Source organism: Rana temporaria, chromosome 3, assembly GCF_905171775.1.
Source record: "Rana temporaria chromosome 3, aRanTem1.1, whole genome shotgun sequence".
Taxonomy (NCBI): Eukaryota; Metazoa; Chordata; class Amphibia; order Anura; family Ranidae; genus Rana; species Rana temporaria.
In genome coordinates this window covers 477382390-477402429 of record NC_053491.1, presented here as the reverse complement: position 1 = coordinate 477402429, position 20040 = coordinate 477382390, and the positions used below count along the sequence as shown (strand labels likewise).

The 20040-nt window shown below is 39.5% G+C and overlaps 2 protein-coding genes across 2 annotated transcripts; both read left to right on the top strand.

The window, feature by feature from the left end:
* Window positions 1–927: 927 nt before the first annotated feature.
* Window positions 928–1932, top strand: LOC120931006 (olfactory receptor 6F1-like). Its single transcript, XM_040342135.1, has one exon. The coding sequence runs from the start codon at window positions 1084–1086 to the stop codon at window positions 1855–1857; it is 774 nt and encodes a 257-aa protein (XP_040198069.1). The 5' UTR covers window positions 928–1083; the 3' UTR covers window positions 1858–1932.
* A 13691-nt stretch (window positions 1933–15623) lies between these two features.
* Window positions 15624–16568, top strand: LOC120931005 (olfactory receptor 11L1-like). The gene has a single exon (XM_040342134.1). The coding sequence runs from the start codon at window positions 15624–15626 to the stop codon at window positions 16557–16559; it is 936 nt and encodes a 311-aa protein (XP_040198068.1). The 3' UTR covers window positions 16560–16568.
* Window positions 16569–20040: the final 3472 nt, after the last annotated feature.

Here is a 20040-nt window from a genome sequence, read left to right as displayed (position 1 = left end):
TTTTCCTCTACAAGTTTGTAAATTTTTATTCTACGGCCTGGGAGCACCGATTTTTCAAAGCCAGGCACCCCTTCTATAGACTCCCATGTTAAACTGTCATTTCTCCAGTGAATTTGGGGACCCGGGAATTGGCCGGTCTTAGGTTCCCTCGATACGGAACTTGCCATGCATATAGCCCCATTTCTCCTCTACAAGTGTGCTAAGTTTGTTGTCTGAGGGACCTATGGCTGGGGAGCACCAATTTTTCAAATCCGGGCACCCCTTCCATAGACTCCAATGTTGAACATCAGTCTAGTCATGGACACAGTGAGGCATGGGCACACTGAGGCATAGGCACAGTGAGGCATGGGCACAGTGAGGTATGGGCACAGTGAGACATGGACACAGTGAGGCATGCACTGGCTGACCTATGGCTGGGAAGCACCTATCTTTCAAAGCCTGGCACCCCTTCCATAGACTCCCATGTTAAACATCAGTCAAGTCATGGGCACAGTGAGGCATGGGCACAGTGGGGCATGGACACAGTGAGGCATGGACATGGACACAGTGAGGCAAAGTGAGGCACAGTGAGGCATGCAGATGCACACCCTAAGCTTATAGTCGAGTCAATACGTTTTCCCATTTGTTTGTGGTAAAATTAGGTGCCTCGGCTTATATTCGGGTCGGCTTATACTCGAGTATATACAGTAAGTATTGGTAACAATTTTCTGTTATATTATTCCCAGATAGAATTTTTTTTTTAGAAACACTAAAGATGGAAGAGAAAAGGGAAAAACAAAGATGGAAGAGGAAAGAGATAAACAAATATGGAGGAGAAATGGAGGAAGCATAAATATAATAAAATATAGAAATATAGATACTCTTTTTTGTTTTACTCATATTTTGTATTCATTTTCTTTGCAGGAGATGTTTACCAAAAATAATCAGACAGCCGTGACAGAATTCATACTTTTAGGATTTGAAGATCTACATCAATTCAAAATCCCATTCTTTGTCCTTCTTACAATAATTTATGTTGTGACCTCAGTTGGAAATTTTTTAATTATTGCCTTAGTTTCTTCTTGTCGGTCTCTACAGTCCCCCATGTACATATTTCTCAGCCATCTCTCGGCCTGCGATCTTGTCATTAGTACAAATGTTACTCCAAATGCACTGCAGATTATTTTATTAGGAAAGGTACCCATGTCCTTTCTTTCCTGTATCACCCAATTATATTTTGTTGGTGCGACCTTAATTATGGAATGCTTTCTTTTAGCAGTGATGTCCTACGATAGATACTTAGCCATATGTTGCCCATTACATTACAGCTCTATCATGAACCTCAACCTTCCACATTATCTTGTCCTAGGTACGTGGTTAGTAGGCTTTGGTCAGTCGTTAATCACTAATTCTTTTATACTCAACACTCAGTTCTGTTCATCCAACATCATCAATCATTTCTTTTGTGATCTTGGCCCAGTCTTGCAGCTCTCCTGCTCAGACACAATAGCGGTCCAAATAGAGGTGTCCACCTTTGTCACTGTGACAGTACTTAGCCAAGTTCTTTTCATTATTGTTACCTATGTCTGCATCTTTAAAGCCATCCTCCACATCTCCTCTGTCACAGGGAGAGAAAAGGTCTTCTCCACCTGTAGCTCCCACCTGACGGTTGTCTGCATTTACTATGGGTCTTTGATCATTCTCTATGTCTCTCCATCAAAAGCAAATTCATTTAATTTAAATAAGATCTTATCATTGTTAAACTCTGTTGTTACACCACTGTTCAATCCCATTGTATACAGTCTGAGGAATAAAGAGATTGGAGCAGCACTGAAAAAAATCAAATTCCTAAAGATATGCCATGATAAATATTTTTAAGGGGTAAACATGTTGTTAAAATGTATCTGTAACGGTCAGGGGTTAATGCCGTTACGATATTCCATTCCACCAACCCAAGACAGCTTATCGACACTCCACAATCCAGCAGACAGGATCCATATGGATTTCCCCCAGAAAACGAGACACACAGCGCTGTTCTTTGGTTCCAAACGAATGACACTTTAATGGTAAACTTAGGCTCTTTTTATACAGTTGAAAGCATGCTGCAGTAATCAAAGGGACAATGACACACTCCACACACAACATCATACAATGGGTGCTAACGAGCCTCAAATACACATTTCTTGGGTAGACTTTCTGGCACCAAATCTACACGAGTTAATTACTATAGCTGACAAGGCAGACGTTATGACTTTAGCTTATCTCACCTGCTATTCAATACACATTCTTTTGTAAACATAAGTCAGACGTCTGACCTTTAGATTGTGCTAATTCACATCACATATTATCATCAATATACTTTCACACAATACAGTGTCAATTAGCATAGCACAATGAAATATCTTAGGAGCCAGACTTAATTAACACAATAGACAATATAATGCAATCACAGCAAGCGTTATCACTACAGCCAGGTAGCTGGAGGGGATTAACATCAATTAACATCTTAACAGTGTGTGTCCCCACATTGAATGAATCACTGTCCTATTGACATGTTGGGTTCAGAATTAACCACCTGTAATATTTCAAGATATAATTTCTCAGTCATCCTATGCCCCTAGTGGACATAGGATGACCCTAGACACAAGAGTCATTGGTAAGCTGAACCAGGAGTATCCCGTATCCTTCAAGAGCCTTTGGGTCCCACGGGCCATACTGTTACAGTATCTGCCCCCCCCAAATTGTCCAGCCCGATATCAACAAAGGCCTGGGGAATGCCCAGGAAAAAACCAAGCCTACATACCGACCAGCTCGCAGACAACCAATTAACCTGTCTAACAGTATGCATTAAAAACAGGGGTTTTGTCTGCATGCATTTGCAAATGCATGTGTGAGCCACAGAGCCACAGAGTCTGTGGTCCTAACACTAAACTATGAGTGTCCCCACAATGGAGGCACATGTCCAGCCCAATACCCTTACCTAAATACCCCAAATGTTACAGGTTGCCTTTTGGCAGTTAGATCACACAACCCCTCCAATGTGTTTATCCGCCATGAGGAGTGAGCTTCCCTTCTCTGCTTCCCTTGTTTGTTCTAGCTGAAGAGTTTGGATTAACCACATCTCTATGAATAGAGTTATGCATCAGCTAGCGTACATTTCTCATCTGTTATGAATCCCTTTCTCACCACATTAATTAGGGCTGCGTCCCCACACAAATGGTGATTTTATTCTCTATGTATCCCGAGACTGATTCTGCACCTGTTTGATATCCGTTTTCTTCTATACCAATAAAAATATTTGAACAACAAAAGAAAAATGTATCTAAAAGGACTGACATTTATTATATTGAAGTTGACCAGACCATATATGTGGTGATCCAGCCAATAACACACTTCCTGTACTGGGGCGACAATGCACACCCATTATACTGTACTGTATCTATCTGTATCTGTACCATACTGCATATGCATTGTCACATGGAGGGGGCCGGGGGATCAACAAATCTACCTGTGTCTATTTTGTAAATAGTTTTGTGAATCTTGCTTGAAGTTTGAAGTTGGTAAACCCTATTAAAGCCTATGGAGAGGCATAAATTATTATTAACCACATCAGTGTCAGCGACGTACCCATACATTATAAGGTTGGAAGGGTTATACTGGGATTATAACTGCATCTACAGGCATGATTCCAGTATCTTTTTCTTCAGCTGGTGACAGACTTTAATGTTAAAGTGATCTCAGTGGCTAATTAGCTACTGGATAATTTTTATGAGCATAGAAATGGGGTCCTCCTCTCCTGCCACTTTCAGTTGCCTTCCCAGGCTCTCCCATCCCAACAGGGAGCCTGGGACAGAAGCTGGATAACCATAGAGGTGACAGAGAGCTGGAATGTTGGTTTTATCTGATGCTTTTAAGGTACTGATAACAAAACGCAACATTTGGGTGTCGGCAGCTTAGGAGAAAGGAGAAGAGTGGACACACATCCTCTCTCCTCCCCTTCTTGCTGTGACCTGAAAAGTGAAGTTTGTGACAATATCTTCCGGGTCAGCCTCTCAGTGTCCCAGTCTCTCAGTGTCCCTCAGTGTCCCCGGCTGGCTCAGCCAGGAAGAAATGCTTTGCAATGCAATCTGCCCCCCCCCCCATTTCCACGTATATGTGCGTACAAACGTAAACACACACATTGGATGTTACATTTTGCCGCACACGATTTCGAAATTCGACCAACCAAGCCTTCAACCACGCCTCATGTTGCTACAGAATTTATTTTTTTGTGGCTGGGAATCTTCTTTTCTTGTACATGCACATTTTTTTTAACCTCCCTGGCGGTATGATTATTTCAGAAAAAAGGTGCTGAAAGCGGTACCATTATTTGCAAGGAAATTTGGAGTTTTATACTGTAGGCCTGTAATTTTTAGGAATAACTCACTTAAATCTGACCAAACAAGAATCTAATAGGCATCCCGGGTATGACATTTTTTTAAAAACAAAATTATAAATTATAATATAATAAATAATTATAAATAATTATAACAAATAATAATATAATTCTAATAAAAATGATTCAATGATGTAATCAACTCAAAATCACTGAAATGTTCTCAGTTGCAGAATTGTTGCTGTCATTATTATTTTCTTTTTTATGACGAATTTCCCCACAAATCGCTATCGCACAATTCTGCAAGTGATTATAATTTATTATCGCTGTTTTCTAGCTGATCTAAAACCATTTTTGACATAAAGGGACACTTTTGGTTGCTATGGACAATATACAGTTTGCAGGCAGAAAGAAAGGTTTTTATTATATAAAAGTACATGTAGGGCACTGGGCAGACCACTAGGGACAATGGGGGTGTGTATTTTTTACATACAGTACTGTAATCTATAAGATTACAGTATACTGTATGTATAGTGTTTATTTACTTTTTTGAATTTGGCGCCGATCTCCGCTCCCGTGCGTCGTAACGTCACAGGGAACGGAGATCGGTGGCACAGGAGGACGCTGTGTGAATCGAGCGAGGTCCCGCTCAATCGCTGGATCCAGGAAAAGGTAAGTCAGTGCGCGCTGCAGGCTCTGCACAGCTACCCCGAGCGTGACTCAAGGTTACCGATTTTGGGAGAAAAAATTAACCCGAGTCACCTTCGGGGTTACCGCCAAGAGGGTTAATTACATGTCTTGCGCAATTCTCCCACCATTGATTAGAAAATTGTTTGTTTTTTAAAAAAAAATCCAACATGCCCGATTACTCAAATTTGATGGCCGCACAAAAATTGGCTTTTTCTGCAGCTCACTAATGGTGTGAAATTCAACCAAAAATTCTTAGATCAGATTTTCTAAAGAAAATTTCCATTTGAAATTCAACCCATTCCTTACCCTTTAAATATGTGAATATAATTTTCCAAGAATCTCACCATGAACTTGCTATAATTAAAAAAACAAATAGCATTTCTCCAGCAACAGTACCCATGGGTCGGATTCCGAAATCATTTTTGTTCTAATTCTGCACCGTTAGTGGGCTGCAGCAACAGCCGATTTTCAAAAGAAAATTCTTTCAAAATTCGACCATGTATGGTCAGCCTTAAGCGAGTAAACACGATTGGTTTGTCCGATGAAAACAGACCGATAGACTGTTATCATTGGACAAACCAATCGTTTGTGGGCCCCATCGTTTTTTTTCCCCATCGGTGTTAAAAAATAGAACATATTTTAAATGTTTCCTATGGATAAAAAAAGATAGAAAAATACGATCTTCTGTGTGGAACTTCATCAGAGAAAAATACACGCATGCTCAGAATGAAGCTGACGCATGCTCGGAAGCATTGAACTTAATTTATTTCGGCTCGTCGTATTGTTTTACGTCACCACGTTTTGGCACGGTCAGAATTTAGTCTGATCGTGTGTATGCAAGACTGATGAAAGTCAGCTTCATCGGATATCCGATGAAAAAATCCATCGGATTAGATTCCATCAGATATCCGATCGTGTGTACACGGCTTTTGTCAGCATGAGGTATTTAAGTATAAAGGTAATATTAAAAAGGGCAATATTACAAAATATATATATATATATATATATATATATATATATATATATATATATATATATATATATATATATATATATATATATATATATATGTCTACTGTTTTTTTAACAAGCCTGGACACCAAAGAAGTTATTTGTGTTTCTTTGTTAATGGATCCTCCTATTATCACCTTATTAGTTAGCTATAAAATGATTGAGCTTTTTATTTTTTTTATTTTTGGTAAGGTAACTAGCATATTGCAATATTCACATTGATTAAGATCTGAATTTATTTTTGCATTATTTACAGTACATATGATGTAATTTTAAGGACGTATTTTCTTTTTTTCTACAAGTGTTTCCCTTTCAGTGTTTGTATTTCATTTATTTAAATCTTATTTTATTGAGAGGAACAAGGTGAAAAATGCAGTCAGTACAGAAAATATCATTAACAATACTAAGTAAGGACAATAAAACATGTGTAGAGGGACGTTACAAAAATATATTATTGCATCGCATTCAAAAAAGTATAAAAGAAAATATGCTGTGGCTTGACACATTTCTTGGACACTTCCTCAGGAGCCGTCAGTATCTTTATATACAAGTAGTAAATATCTGATCAAAAAACAACAGTGCCCTTCCACTGAGCAGTACTAATACATCATCCTTCCATCGTCTCCAAGGATATACTACAACAGCTCTTAGAATAACATCCTTATATTCAGGGCCATCTTAATACCATCATGGGCCCCTGGGAAAAGTAATGCTCTGGGGCCCCTACAATAATGACAGTGCAGGTAAACAGACATCAAGTGGGTAGGAGGCCTCCCCTGTGTACCTATCACTCTCAGTACCATCATGGGGCCCCCAATTTCAGGGCAGGGTGGACTCAAGGACCAGCTGCTTTGGGGAAAGTGCAGAGGCCCCCATGCAGCTGGGGCCCCTGGGCAGTGACCGGTTGTGCCCTCTCATTAAGACAACCCTGCTTATATTATATACAAGGACTAACATCACTGCCAAGCCAAAAACCTAAAATTGCCTTGAAGGGCACCACTCCAGAATCCATCTCTCACTGCACAGGAAGGTAGGCAAATGACATACCATAATTTGGTATAATTTATCCAAGGGGAGAAAAGAAGAAGTATCCCAATCCTCAACGTGTTTTATGGATTATTCTGCTTCTTCAGGAGAAAGAAGTGGGGAACAGAAAAGGCAACAAATTAACAGATCTAAAAGATCAAAAATACAGTCATAGCAATATCTTATATTGACAATGCCACATAAAAATCTTTTTCAATAACAGTGGTATACCAACCAAACCAATCCAGTGAAGTGCACATTTTCCCGGGGACATCATCAGTGGCAGAACTTGTGAATATCTCCTAAACAACACATTTTTAAGAGATATTCATTGTATGTACAGGTAAGCTTTATTATAAGCTTATCTGTAACTGTAATTGACCAAGTGGAGTTTACTATTGCTCTGAATCACCCTCATAATTGTGCAGGTGTGCATGTATGCACTATTCAACTAACTAAATAATTAGATTTTTTTTAAAGAAGCTTTAGTTTCTTTCTATTCCTAGCTGTATGCACAACAAATGATTACAGACAGGTATTCCAAATTGCATTTCTTGTGCACATTTTCTCTTACTCCCACGTGAGATCGGCCATGAAACCTCAGTAGTTTAATTTAATTATTGCTGCTTCTTTTACATCTATAAAAGGGCAAGTTTATTGTATTTTGTATCCAGATATCTTTGTATAGACAAAGCATCTCGGTTCTCCTAAGTCAGGATTAATACTAACTATATTCTGTGTTCCATTACTATAAAATGCAATGCTCGTGATTGTGATTATTATGGTTATTATCTTGTTTTTACCAATGATGTAATGTGATAAATTTGTTTTATATCCATGATTTTAACTAAGCACACAGTTGTAAGTACTGTATATACTCGAGTATAAGCCGACCCAAATATAAGTAGAGGCACCTAATTTTACCACAAAAAATGGGAAAACTTATCGACTCGAGTATAAGCCTAGGGTGTCCATCTGCATGCCTCACTGTGCCTCACTTTGCCTGACTGTGTCCATGTGCATGCCTCACTGTGTCCATGCCTCACTGTGTCCATGCCTCACTGTGCCCATGACTCACAGTGTCCATGCCTCACTGTGCCCATGACTCACTGTATCCATGTCTCACTGTGTCCATGCCTCACTGTGCCCATGCCTCACTGTGTCCATGTGCATACCTCACTGTGCCCATGCCTCACTGTGCCCATGCCTCACTGTGTCCATGCCTCACTGTATCCATGCCTCACTGTATCCATGCCTCACTGTGTCCATGCCTCACTGTGTCCATGACTAGTCTGACGTGTAATATGGGAGTCTATGGAAAGGGTGCCCAGCTTTGAAAAATCAGTGCTCCCCAGCCGTAGGTCCCCTACAGAACAAATTATGCACACTTATAGATGAGAAATAGGGCTACATGTGTGCCAAGTTCTGGGTCCAGAGAACCTACGACCGGCTGGTACTGGGTCCCCAAATTCACCAGAGAAATGACCATTTAACATGGGAGTCTATGGAAGGAGTGCCCGGCTTTGAAAAAATTGGTGCTCCCCGGCCATAGGTCCCCCGGACAACAAACTTTGCACACTTGTAGAGGAAGAGTGGGGTCCAGGGGACCTATGGCTGTCAGGTCCCGGGTCCCCAAATTCTGGGAGATCAGGCTCAAAAAGTTGACTCGAGTATAAGCCGAGGGGGGCATTTTCAGCACAAAAAAATATGATGAAAAACTCGGCTTATACTCGAGTATATACGGTAAATGGATATTAAAGTGTATTTAAACCCAGAAAACAAAAATGAAATATATTGCAGCTTACCATTCCATAATTGTAGTGGCTGCATTTGTTTTTGTTTTTTTTTCACTTTATTTTCTCCTTGTTACCATGTGGGAAACACTTTATCTAATTTATCAATGAAGGAAGTTATGTGTGCCATACTAGGTTGCTATCATGATATGAACTACGGACATGTCTACTTCTTTATTCCTTGATGGGTAGGGGCATAAGCAGTTTACAGAAAGTTAATAAGATTGTTTGAAATTTTAGTTCACCATCAGGGACAATGACACATAATTTCTGGCTAGGTCTTTAGTTATTTTATGTTCTTTCAGAAAATGGTCTTAGCTTGAACAATGAAGACAAAGGCAACCACTACATCTGAGGATGGTAAGCTGCAATATATTGTATTATATTTCCGTTCTTGGGCTTAGACATGCTTTAAAACTTAATTCATTTGACCAATACTTTATACTTTACTATTCAACCAATGCTTTACTATTCAAATTGAAACATTTAGCTTATCTTGTATTATTGTAGTTGTTGCTCATAACATAGGGACCCACTAAACCTCAAAAGAGAAAGCTATATACAGGATTTTTTAAATGAACTTTATGCCGCATACACACGATCGGAAATTCCAACAACAAATGTTCAATGTGAGCTTTTGGTCAAATATTCCGACCGTGTGTAGGCTCCATTGGACATTTGCTGTCGGAATTTCCGCAAAACAAATGTTTGAGAGCTGGTTCTTAATTTTTCCGACTGCAAAAGTTCTTGTCGGAGATTCTGATTGTCTGTATGCAATTCCGACGCACAAAAAATCCTACACATGCTCGGAATCGATTAGACGTATGCTCGGAATCATTGAACTTCGTTTTTCTCGGCTTGTTGTAGTGTTGTACGTGACCACATTCTTGACATTTGGAATTTCCGACAACATTTGTATGACTGTGTGTATGCAGGCCAAGTTTGAGCCAACATTCCGTCGGAAAAAAATCCACGGTTTTGTTGTTGGAATTTCCGATCGTGTGTACGTGGCATTAGAATGTAGATATGTGATTGGTAGATTATTATTATTATTATTATTAGTAGTAAACAGAATGTAGATATGAGATTTACAGATGCATATTATTATTATAATTATTAAACATTAGAATGTCGATATGAGATTTACAGATGCATATTGTTATTTTTATTATTATTATTTATGATAGGAACCTATTAAATCTGTTACGAAAACATTAAGCTATAAGCCAGATTTTTTTCATGGACATTAGAATAGTTATATGAGATTTACAGATGCATATTATTATTATTATTATTATTATTATTATTATTATTATTATTAAACAGTATGTTAGGTCCAATTTTAATTCCTTTTTACCATTTGAACTCCCCAACTGGTTTAGTTGCATTTATTTCACTATATACATGCAAGGATCTTAATTTATTCTATTAATCTGCAAAATCTTGTCTCTCCTTTCAAAAGCATTTCAAATAAAATGTCTTCTATTGGACATGCTCTATCAAAAGTAATCAACCCATATCACTAAAACCCTGTACACACGATCAGATATCTGAAGGAATCTAATCCGATGGATTTTTTCATTGGATATCTGATGAAGCTGACTTTCATCAGTCTTGCCTACACACCATTGGTCAAAAATCCAACCGTGTCCAACGCGGTGACGTAAAACACTACGAGGTGCTGAGAAAAATTAAGTTCAATGCTTCCGAGCATGCGTCGACTTGATTCTAAGCATGCATGGATTTTTGACTGATAGACTTCCACACAGACGATCGTTTTGTTCTATCGTTTTTTTATCCATAGGAAAATTTTAAAACATGTTCTATTTTTTTTTTCACCGATGGAAAACAAACCCATGGGCCCCCCACACGATCGTTTTGTCCAATGAAAACGGTCCATCATGTGTGTACAGGGCTTAAGTCTTCAATAATAATAGTTCCTTTCTCTTTATTCTGCACTTGGTAGCTTACTTTGCCAAAAATGTGTTGGATATTGTTTTCATAATACTCTGATATGATTACACATGCCATGTAACTGGACCCCAAAATTACAAAATCATTTTCTGCAGACAATATGCTCAAACTTTGTAAGATTTTGTGGATTTCTATATTAACGACTACAATTCTAAAAGGAAAAAAATAAAACAATATTTGTTAATTCTCCTTGCTACAGCTTGCTCCATCTATGAATATACGTTTTTGAAACATTATCGCTGTTATGCTTTAAGCATAAGAAAGGCCAAGAACAATTAACATATTGCACATTACCAGCCCTTAAGCCTCGTGCACACGATCAGTCCATCCGATGAAAGCGGTCTGAAGGACATTTGTCCTAGGTTAACCGATGAAGCTGACTGATGGTCCGTCGTGCCTACACACCAGTTAAAAAAACTATCGTGTCAGAACGCGGTGATGTAAAACACAACGACGTGCTGAAAAAAACGAAGTTCAATGCTTCCAAGCATGCGTCGACTTGATTCTGAGCATGCGCAGGTTTTTAACCGATGCTTTAGCATACTAACGATCGGTTTTGACCTATCGGTTACTAATCCATAGGTAACATTTTAGAGCAAGTTCTCATTTTTTTAACCTAAGGTTAAATAACCTATGGGGCCTACACACGATCGGTTTGGACTGATGAAAACGGTCCATCAGACCAATTTCATAGGTTTAACCTATCGTGTGTACGAGGCTTAAGATGTGATGACTGTATTACTTTTCCTTTAATCTATTGTCTGAAAATACATTCTCCTCTTTCAAAATGTTTGAAATAATATTCCGTTCTCCATTGAACATGCCTTTTTTTAAAGGCTGTAAACCCGTATCACCTAAACTGCAATAATAATAATAATAATAATAATAATAATAATAATAATAATAATAATAATAATATCTTTACTCTGCACCTGGTGGATTCCTTTGACAAAAAAAAGAGTTGGATAAAGGCAATAGTCCTTTGCATTGTTTTCATAATTCTTTAATATTATTATACCTGTAACTGCAAAACACTGCACTATTACCATGTCTACAACATAATTTTCAGCAAACATTATGCTCACATTTAACAGATTTAATGGGTTTCTATGTTAACAAAAAATAATAATAATAATAATAATAATAATAATAATAATAATAATAATAATAATAATATGCATCTGTGAATTTCATATCTACATTCTAACGTATTAGAATAATAATAATAATAATAATAATAATAATAATAATAATAATAATAATAATAATAATAATATGTATAATGCATCATATACACATTTGTAGGTGTGATTTTAGGTTTATTTACTAGTGCTGGAATGTACTTATTTAATCCAAAGGTACAAAAGTACAAAAGTGATGAGAACTTATCGATACATATAAATATCGATACATTTTGCAAACAACGTACAAGCATCTCCATCAAAGGGATATTGGAACAATAGGGGTTACAATTACTGAATCCGTGGGCTACTCTTCCCCAGGACCACCCCAATTGGGAGCACTTTTGTGATCCTGGAGGAGAGCAGACCAGTATCGCCTAAACAAACTAGGGATTTGACCCCTTAGAAGAATTGTATTATTAACCATTAGAAGTATCTACAACAGAACAACGCAAAAAATCCTGTAAGGAAATGTACACACATATTGCTCGGTCAAGCAAGAAGATGTGGAAGCTCAAAATATTGACACGGTTCTAGCACCTGATGCCCAGGGGTTCCAGGCCCCCCGGGTTTTTTTACCCAGGTTATTGCTGGCAGCTAGTAACGATTTGTGACAATATTGTAGGTTTACAAGGTCAATAGTTTGGGCCACCTGCAGAGCCTCTTCTGATTTCCACAGTCTTGTGATACATAGTCTGGATGCTAGAAGAATATGCGAGGTTACATAACGGGAGGGGGGGTATGTCATCAATCTGAAGGTTCAGGAGCACCAGTTGTGGAGAGGGGGTTACCCTTGTGTTAAGTGTGTCAGACAAGAGATTAAAAACCTCTGTCCAGAAGAGTTGGACGTGGGGATAGGACCAAAACAATAACATGTTACCTATAGAGGATTTACACCTCCAGCATATGTTGGAGGATTGTGGGGCGAACAACGCTATTCTAGCCGGGGTCATGTACCACCGTAGGGTAATTTTTTGGGTGAGTTCCCAGAGGGCCACACATTACATGGAATTGTAGATGGAGCGAAGGGCAGAGGATCATTGGTCATCTGAGAAGGAGAGAGACAAATCCCTCTCCCACTGGAGACAAGAGGGCAGTTTTGTGAACTGTCGTTTGGAGTGGAGGAGGTTGTAAAAATGGGAGATACCTTTAACCTTGGGTTTATTGTTTGTAAGGAAGTCCCAGGTCTTAATGGGAATGGTGTACAGGGGTAGGGGGATGTTACGCAGGCAATGACTTATCCGTAGATGGGAGAAGAAGTCCGACTTGGGGAGGCCAAACTCCTCTTGTAATACTGAGAAGGGCTTGGGAGTAGAGTTGAGATGCAAGCTTTGAATGGAACTTATCCCTTTAAGGGACCACTTGGAGATATGCAAATCTGGGGGGAGAGAAAATGGAGGGTATTTGGTAGCATGGGGAAGCGGGGGCACAGTCCACGAGGGAGACCAGTTTTTTCTATGATAAGCCCGAGGCTCTCATCGTAGGCGGGAAGGAGGATGGAATTTTCACCCCCAGTGGAACACTCATTAGCCAGGCTTTCAAGCTAGAGCGCTGGAGGAAAGAACTTTCCAATTGGGCCCAGGGGGAGACAGGCTGAGGACTGAACCATTCTGGCAGTTGGACCAGGACAGTGGCAAGGTAGTAGTCTTCAAAGGCAATTGAGACTACCCCACCCGCCATTTTGTGTTTAATCAAGTTGGAGTGAGCACACCTGGGTTTCTTCCCTTTCCATAGAAGGGTGTTAAGAACAGTTTGGAGGGACCGAAAGTATGATGCAGGGATCGGGATAGGAAGGGTTCTAAAGTAATACAGAATTTGTGGTAGAAATTTCATTGTGAAGGCTGACAATCTACCTGACCAAGAAAGTTTGTGCTTAGAGATTTGCAGGGATTCCTCTCGAATCTTAGAGAGCAAGGGAACAAAATTGGTCGAGAACAAGGATTTGGTAGCCCTGGTCAAATGTATTCCTAAATAGGGAATTTATTTTTCTGCCCAATTGAAATCATATTGCATTTGTAACAAGTTTTTAGTAGTAGCATCTAGGTTTATATCCAATATTAGTGATTTAGTCGAGTTGACTTTGTATTACGAGGTTGAGCTAAAGTGTTGGATCACCTTTTGTACCTCCACCAGGGAAGAAGCCGGGTTTGTGAGAATCAGTATTACATCTTCCGCGAATAGACTGATTTTGTGGGAGGCTTGGCTAATTTGAATGCCCGAGATAAGAGTGTTGTGTCTAATGTGGGCTGCTAGAGGCTCCATGAGTAAATTGAAAATAAGGGGGGATAGGGGGCAACCTTGACGGGTACTATTGGTTATATGAAATGGGCGAGAGGTCATGTCCTCCACATATACTGGTGCCGAGGGGGAGGAGTAAAGAGCCATGATAGCGTCGAGGATGCAACCAACAAATCCAAATTTACAACGCACCGATCTAAGGTACGACCAATGCACTTAATTGAACGCCTTCTCTGCATCCAGGGAGAGGAGCAGAGAAGGCGTTCCAGTAGATTCTGCATAATGTACAATGTCGATAAGTCGTCTGGTGGCATCTGATGCCTGTCTTCCTTTCGTAAAGCCCGTTTGGTCCCTGTGAATTAGGGTGGACATTATATCCATCATCCTCGTCGCTAGCGTTTTGGAATACATTTTGATATCAAGGTTGAGTAGGGCGAAAATTTTGGGGGGATGTTGGCTCCTTCCCCGGTTTAGGTATAGTAATAACAAGAGCATTTAACCTTTTCGTTGTGGAATTTTAAAGAGGGGGCAGCAATATTAAAAACTTTAACTAGGTTGGGGAATCAATTGTGCAGAGAAACTTTTATAGTACTTCCCTGAGAAGCCGTCAGGACCTGGGGCTTTGTTCAATGGGAGAGAGTGAATCGTCTTCAACAATTCCTGTTCTGTAAAAGGGGCATTAAGGGACTAGAATTGATCAGTGGTCAGGGTAGGTAGATGAAGATTTCGAAGAAATGTGTCTATGTCGTCTTGTGAGGGTTGGAAAGTTGAGGAATCTTTTTTTTAGGTTATACGGGTCTCTATAATAGTCGCTAAACATGTTGGCAATGTCCTCGGGGTTAGTAAGTGGGGTGTGGTCATGGGGATGGTAGAATCTATTTATCTTGGTCTTGGCCCTTTAGCCCCTAAGGCACTGAGCCAGGCGTTTACCTGCTTTATTGGATGTGGAGTAGGTGGTAGCTTTCAGTCTCCTCTGAAGTGGAGAAGCAGGGATCGTAATTCTTGTCGTAGCTCAGAAAGTTAAGTAGGGGGTGGGGACCGTGGGTCAGCCTTATGTTGTGATTCAAGAGACGTAATTTGGGATGAAAGCTCATCTAATCGCTGCGTCCTCTTCCTTTTATGCATTGCACTAAACTTCAACAGCACACCTCTCATGAAGGCCTTGTGCGCACTCCACACCACCCCAGGGTCGGACACTGAGTCTTTATTCAGTAGAAAAAATTTGTCGATGTGTTTTGCGATTTTTTTTACTAACAAGTTAAAGTATCAGTAATTGCAACAAATTAAATTACAGTTAAAACTTTTTTTTCTTATAGTAAGATTTTTTTTCTTTTGCATCCCCACCCAAGGCTAAAGATGCAGTGCAACAATTACAGCCGTGCAACAGAAATATTTCTTTTGGGTTTTCAGAATCTTCACAGCCTTACCATCATTTTCTTTCTTGTATTGCTAATCATCTACTGCATAACACTATGTGGGAACCTGCAGATCATCTTATTGGTGTCATCCAGCAAGAACCTCCAAAAGCCAATGTACTTCTTCCTTGCTCAGTTAGCCTTTTCAGACATCTTACTGAGCAACTCTATTGTACCCAACATGCTTCGTATTGTTCTCCATGGAGGAGCCACCATAACATTTGAGAGCTGTCTTACTCAATTTTATTTTTTCACGGCCTCCGAAGCCTTAGAGTGCCTCCTACTTACGGTGATGTCCTACGACCGATATCAGGCCATCTGCAACCCATTACATTATACATCTGTTATAAACCTTGAATTTTGTCTAAAAACAGTTATTTTGTTTTGGGTATTTATTTTTCTAATTATACTGATGATTTCATTATCAATAAGCCAATTACAATTCTCTGGTTCAAATATCATTGACCATTTCTTCTGTGACTTTGCTCCTCTTCTTGAACTGTCCTGTTCAAACACACTTGTAGTTGAGCTGGAAAGCATGGTGCTGGCGTTCCCTCTTGTTATTTGCCCTTTTGCTGTCATCACAGTTTCCTATATTTATATTGTTTTTACCATCCTAAAAATACCATCCGTTACTGGGAGGCAGAAAACTTTCTCGACCTGTAGTTCTCATTTGGCTGTGGTGTCCTTATATTATGGGTCATTAATTAGCATCTATTTATTTCCAAACCAAGAAAATATAAAGAAGTTTTTTTCCCTGTTCTATACAGTAATAACACCTCTGCTTAATCCTATAATATACAGCCTAAGGAATAATGATATAAAAGAGGCTCTTGCTAAAAAAATTGTTTTGCTTAATGCTAAAATATTGGATTAACCTCCCACTTTCCCCCACATAACTTGAGTTAAAAACCCAAGTTAAAAGCCCCACTTGCTTTCTTAAATTTAGATTTTGACTAGAAACTAGTGATTTTTGACTTTAAAGGCACACGGTAGGTATATTAAGAAACTAGATAGTTACAAATATTAAATTAAAGAAATTACATCAATAACTGGTCCACACAGGTTATCACACTCATATTAAAATAATACAATTATATCATAAAAGGAGTATGATCAAAAGTTTAGCTGTGCGATGTGTAACCAGGCGGTGGGTCCAGAGGAAAAGGAGGGCTCGCTCTACATGTTACGCATTATAAAAACGCTTCCTCAGCAACATAGAAATGTCGATAGGATTAACCCGAGTTGAAGGTAGGCAACAATCGGTCTTTTTAGCTTAACATTGGCAATAGTTTGTTAACACTTAGCCAGTCAAGGGGATATTTTCGTAAAAAAAACTAATTTACGATGACAAATGACCAGGCGATCATATGCTGGTAAGCAAAGGATCAATCAGGGGGGACAAGGCTGGTACAGAGCAGTGGTCTGTAGTGCTAAACCAGAGGGCAATAATCAAAATGGTTACCTTGAATCGCACAAACTGACTTAAGACTTCCGGTCCACTTAAAAGTGGGTTAAAAAAAGACCCCTTAGGATGTATGCTGCAGGTGCACCACTATAGAGTATCCCCAGATCGTTGAAGTCGCCTATGCTCCAGAGGAAGCGTTTTTATAACCCGTAACATGAAGAGCAAGCCCTCCTTTTCCTCTGGACCCACCGCCTGGTTACACATCGCACAGCTAAACTTTTGATCATACTCCTTTGAGTCTTTTATGATATAATGGTATTATGTTAATATGAGTGTGATAACCTGTGTGGACCAGTTATTCATTTAATTTCTTTGATTTTATATATGTAACTGTTTTTTATGACAATTCTATAAAACAAAATATCTAGTTTCTTATTATACCTACCGTGTGCCTTTAATGTCCAAAATCACTAGTTTCTAGTCAAAATCAACATATTATCGGGACGTTGGCACATTAGTATTAGTATATCCACAGTATCACCCTGTAGGGATATATGTTAAACTCAGTTCCCATTCATGCTTTCTTAAACGTGTGGACATGTAATGCACTGGATTTTGGGTCTTCTTGCTTCTTCACTGCAGATGAGGAGGGGCTTATTTAGGCATCAATGTCCCTGCCTTAGAGATGTGGACACTTCCCATTGGCTGTCATGTGGTAGTGTCTTCTCAGGCCCTATAAATTATAACACGATGGTGGTGCTGGCAAGGAACATGGATGGTGGACTAAATCTGTCTGTTAGGATTAAGTTCACCTGCTGGTGGCACTATCCTGCTCTGGGCTGTTTGCTGCACTTCCAGTGTCCACCAGCAGGTGTCTCCCAGGACCCAGTAGGCTATTGTAATCAGGCTAATTAGTGTTCAGCTGCCTGGGGGCTACTCTAGGCTTATCATTCCTTCCCCCGGGGTGTCACGATTTTGGTCCCTGCCTTGCTGCTCATCCTTATCCTGATCTAGTCTTCACCCCTGTGCCTTGCTCCTGCCTCCCTCTGTTCTGTTCCCAGCCATGATCCCCCTTCCTTGCAACCCTTGTACCCTTGTTCCTAGCTTGGTCTGTATATATTTATATTTAGTTGTTCAGGTTCAACAGCTCTTGTTAGTGGGGTTTTTGGTTCTGTGTGGGGTAGTTCATGTTTTCTGTGTTCATTCTTTGCTATGTTTCACTGTAAATAAATATCACTTTAATCTATATATCCTTTGTTTGGTCTCAGTTCCCTTGTGTAGCTACATGTCTGGGGGTCTTGGCTGCTCATCCCTGACACTGTCCTTACACCGGTAGAATTTAATTAGAAAATTTCCATTTTACGATTGTTTGTTTGATTCTTTAACTGGTTGCCAACCAGCCACCGCAGTTCTACGCCGGCAAGAAAAGCTCGCTCCTGACTCCCGCGCGCGTGCCAGTTCCGGTTCTCGTACAGAGCGAGAACCGGAAGCTGAGTGTGTCAGGGGAGAAATGCCTGACCGTCTGTTCATACAATGTATGAACAGCGATCAGTCATTTCCCCTAGTGATTCCACCCCCCTACAGTTAGAACACACCCAGGGAACATACTTAACCCCTTCCCTGCCCCCTAGTGTTAACCCCTTCCCTGTCAGTGTCATTTTTATAGTAATCAATGCATTTTTATAGCACTGATCCCTATAAAAATGCCAATGGTCCCAAAAATGTGTCAAAAGTGTCCGAAGTGTCCGCCATAATGTCGCAGTACCGAAATTTTTTTGCTGATCACCGTCATTTACTAGTAAAGAAAATATTAATAAAAATGCCATAAAACTTCCCCCTATTTTGTAAACGCTATAACTTTTGCGCAAACCAATCAATAAATGCTTATTGCGTTTTTTTTACGGAAAATATGTAGAAGAATACGTATCGGCCTAAACTGAGGAATTTTTTTTTTTATATATTTTTGGGGGATATTTATTATAGTAAAAAGTAAAAAAAATATTTTTGTTCAAAATTGACGCTCTATTTTTGTTTATAGCGCAAAAACTAAAAATCGCAGAGGTGATAAGATACCACCAAAAGAAAGCTCTATTTGTGGTAAAAAAAAGGACGCCAATTTTGTTTGGGAGCCACGTCGCACGACCGCGCAATTGTCAGTTAAAGCGACGCAGTGCCGAATCGCAAAAAGTGCTCTGGCCTTTGACCAGCAATATGGTCCGGGGGTTAAGAAGTTAAAGGCCCGTACACACAATCGGATATTCTGACAACAATTCTGTGATGGAAGGGTTTTGTCAGATAATCCGACCGTCTGTATGCTCTATCGAACAATTGTTGTCAGAATTTCCAACAACAAATGTTGGATAGCCATGCTCTCAAACATTCCGACAACAAATGTGTTCCGTCGGATTATCTGATCGTGTGTACACAAATCCGTAGGACTAAAATCCAAAGTACAAACACGCATGCTCCGAACCAATGCCAACCATCAGACAACATTAGCCAATATTTCTTATAATTCTTGACTATATAAAGATAGGTTTCCTCCTGATTGAAAGGATTACATTTTTCTTTGATGTCAATGATTTATTTCTTGAGTCTGGAAACTTTTTTCTTCTTTCCTTCCAAAAGGAAAACAAGAAATTCCAGAGCTGCATCATTAAAAAATTGAAATCATTCTAAAAGTTCAGTATCACCCTGATCAGGGCTAATATTCCACCTTAAACTTCTGGGGATCATCCTTTCATCTCTATAGCATAAAAAGACAATATCCTATGAGGCATGTAATTCAGCTACCATCACATGTTTAAGCCTCATAAAGATGCCCCTAAGTTCCGTGGTTTCAGAGGGAGCTTTATCAAAAGCTTCCTCTAATATAATTTTACGAGAGTTAGGCCCCTTTATACCGTCGAAATTGCAGCGGAATTTCGGCGGTATTCGGTTGCTAGCGGTG

What these genes read in the sequence shown, in the direction of transcription:
- LOC120931005 (XM_040342134.1), top strand. Translation starts at nt 15,624, where the DNA reads ATGCAGTGCAACAATTACAGCCGTGCAACAGAAATATTTCTTTTGGGT.
- LOC120931006 (XM_040342135.1), top strand. Translation starts at nt 1,084, where the DNA reads ATGTACATATTTCTCAGCCATCTCTCGGCCTGCGATCTTGTCATTAGT.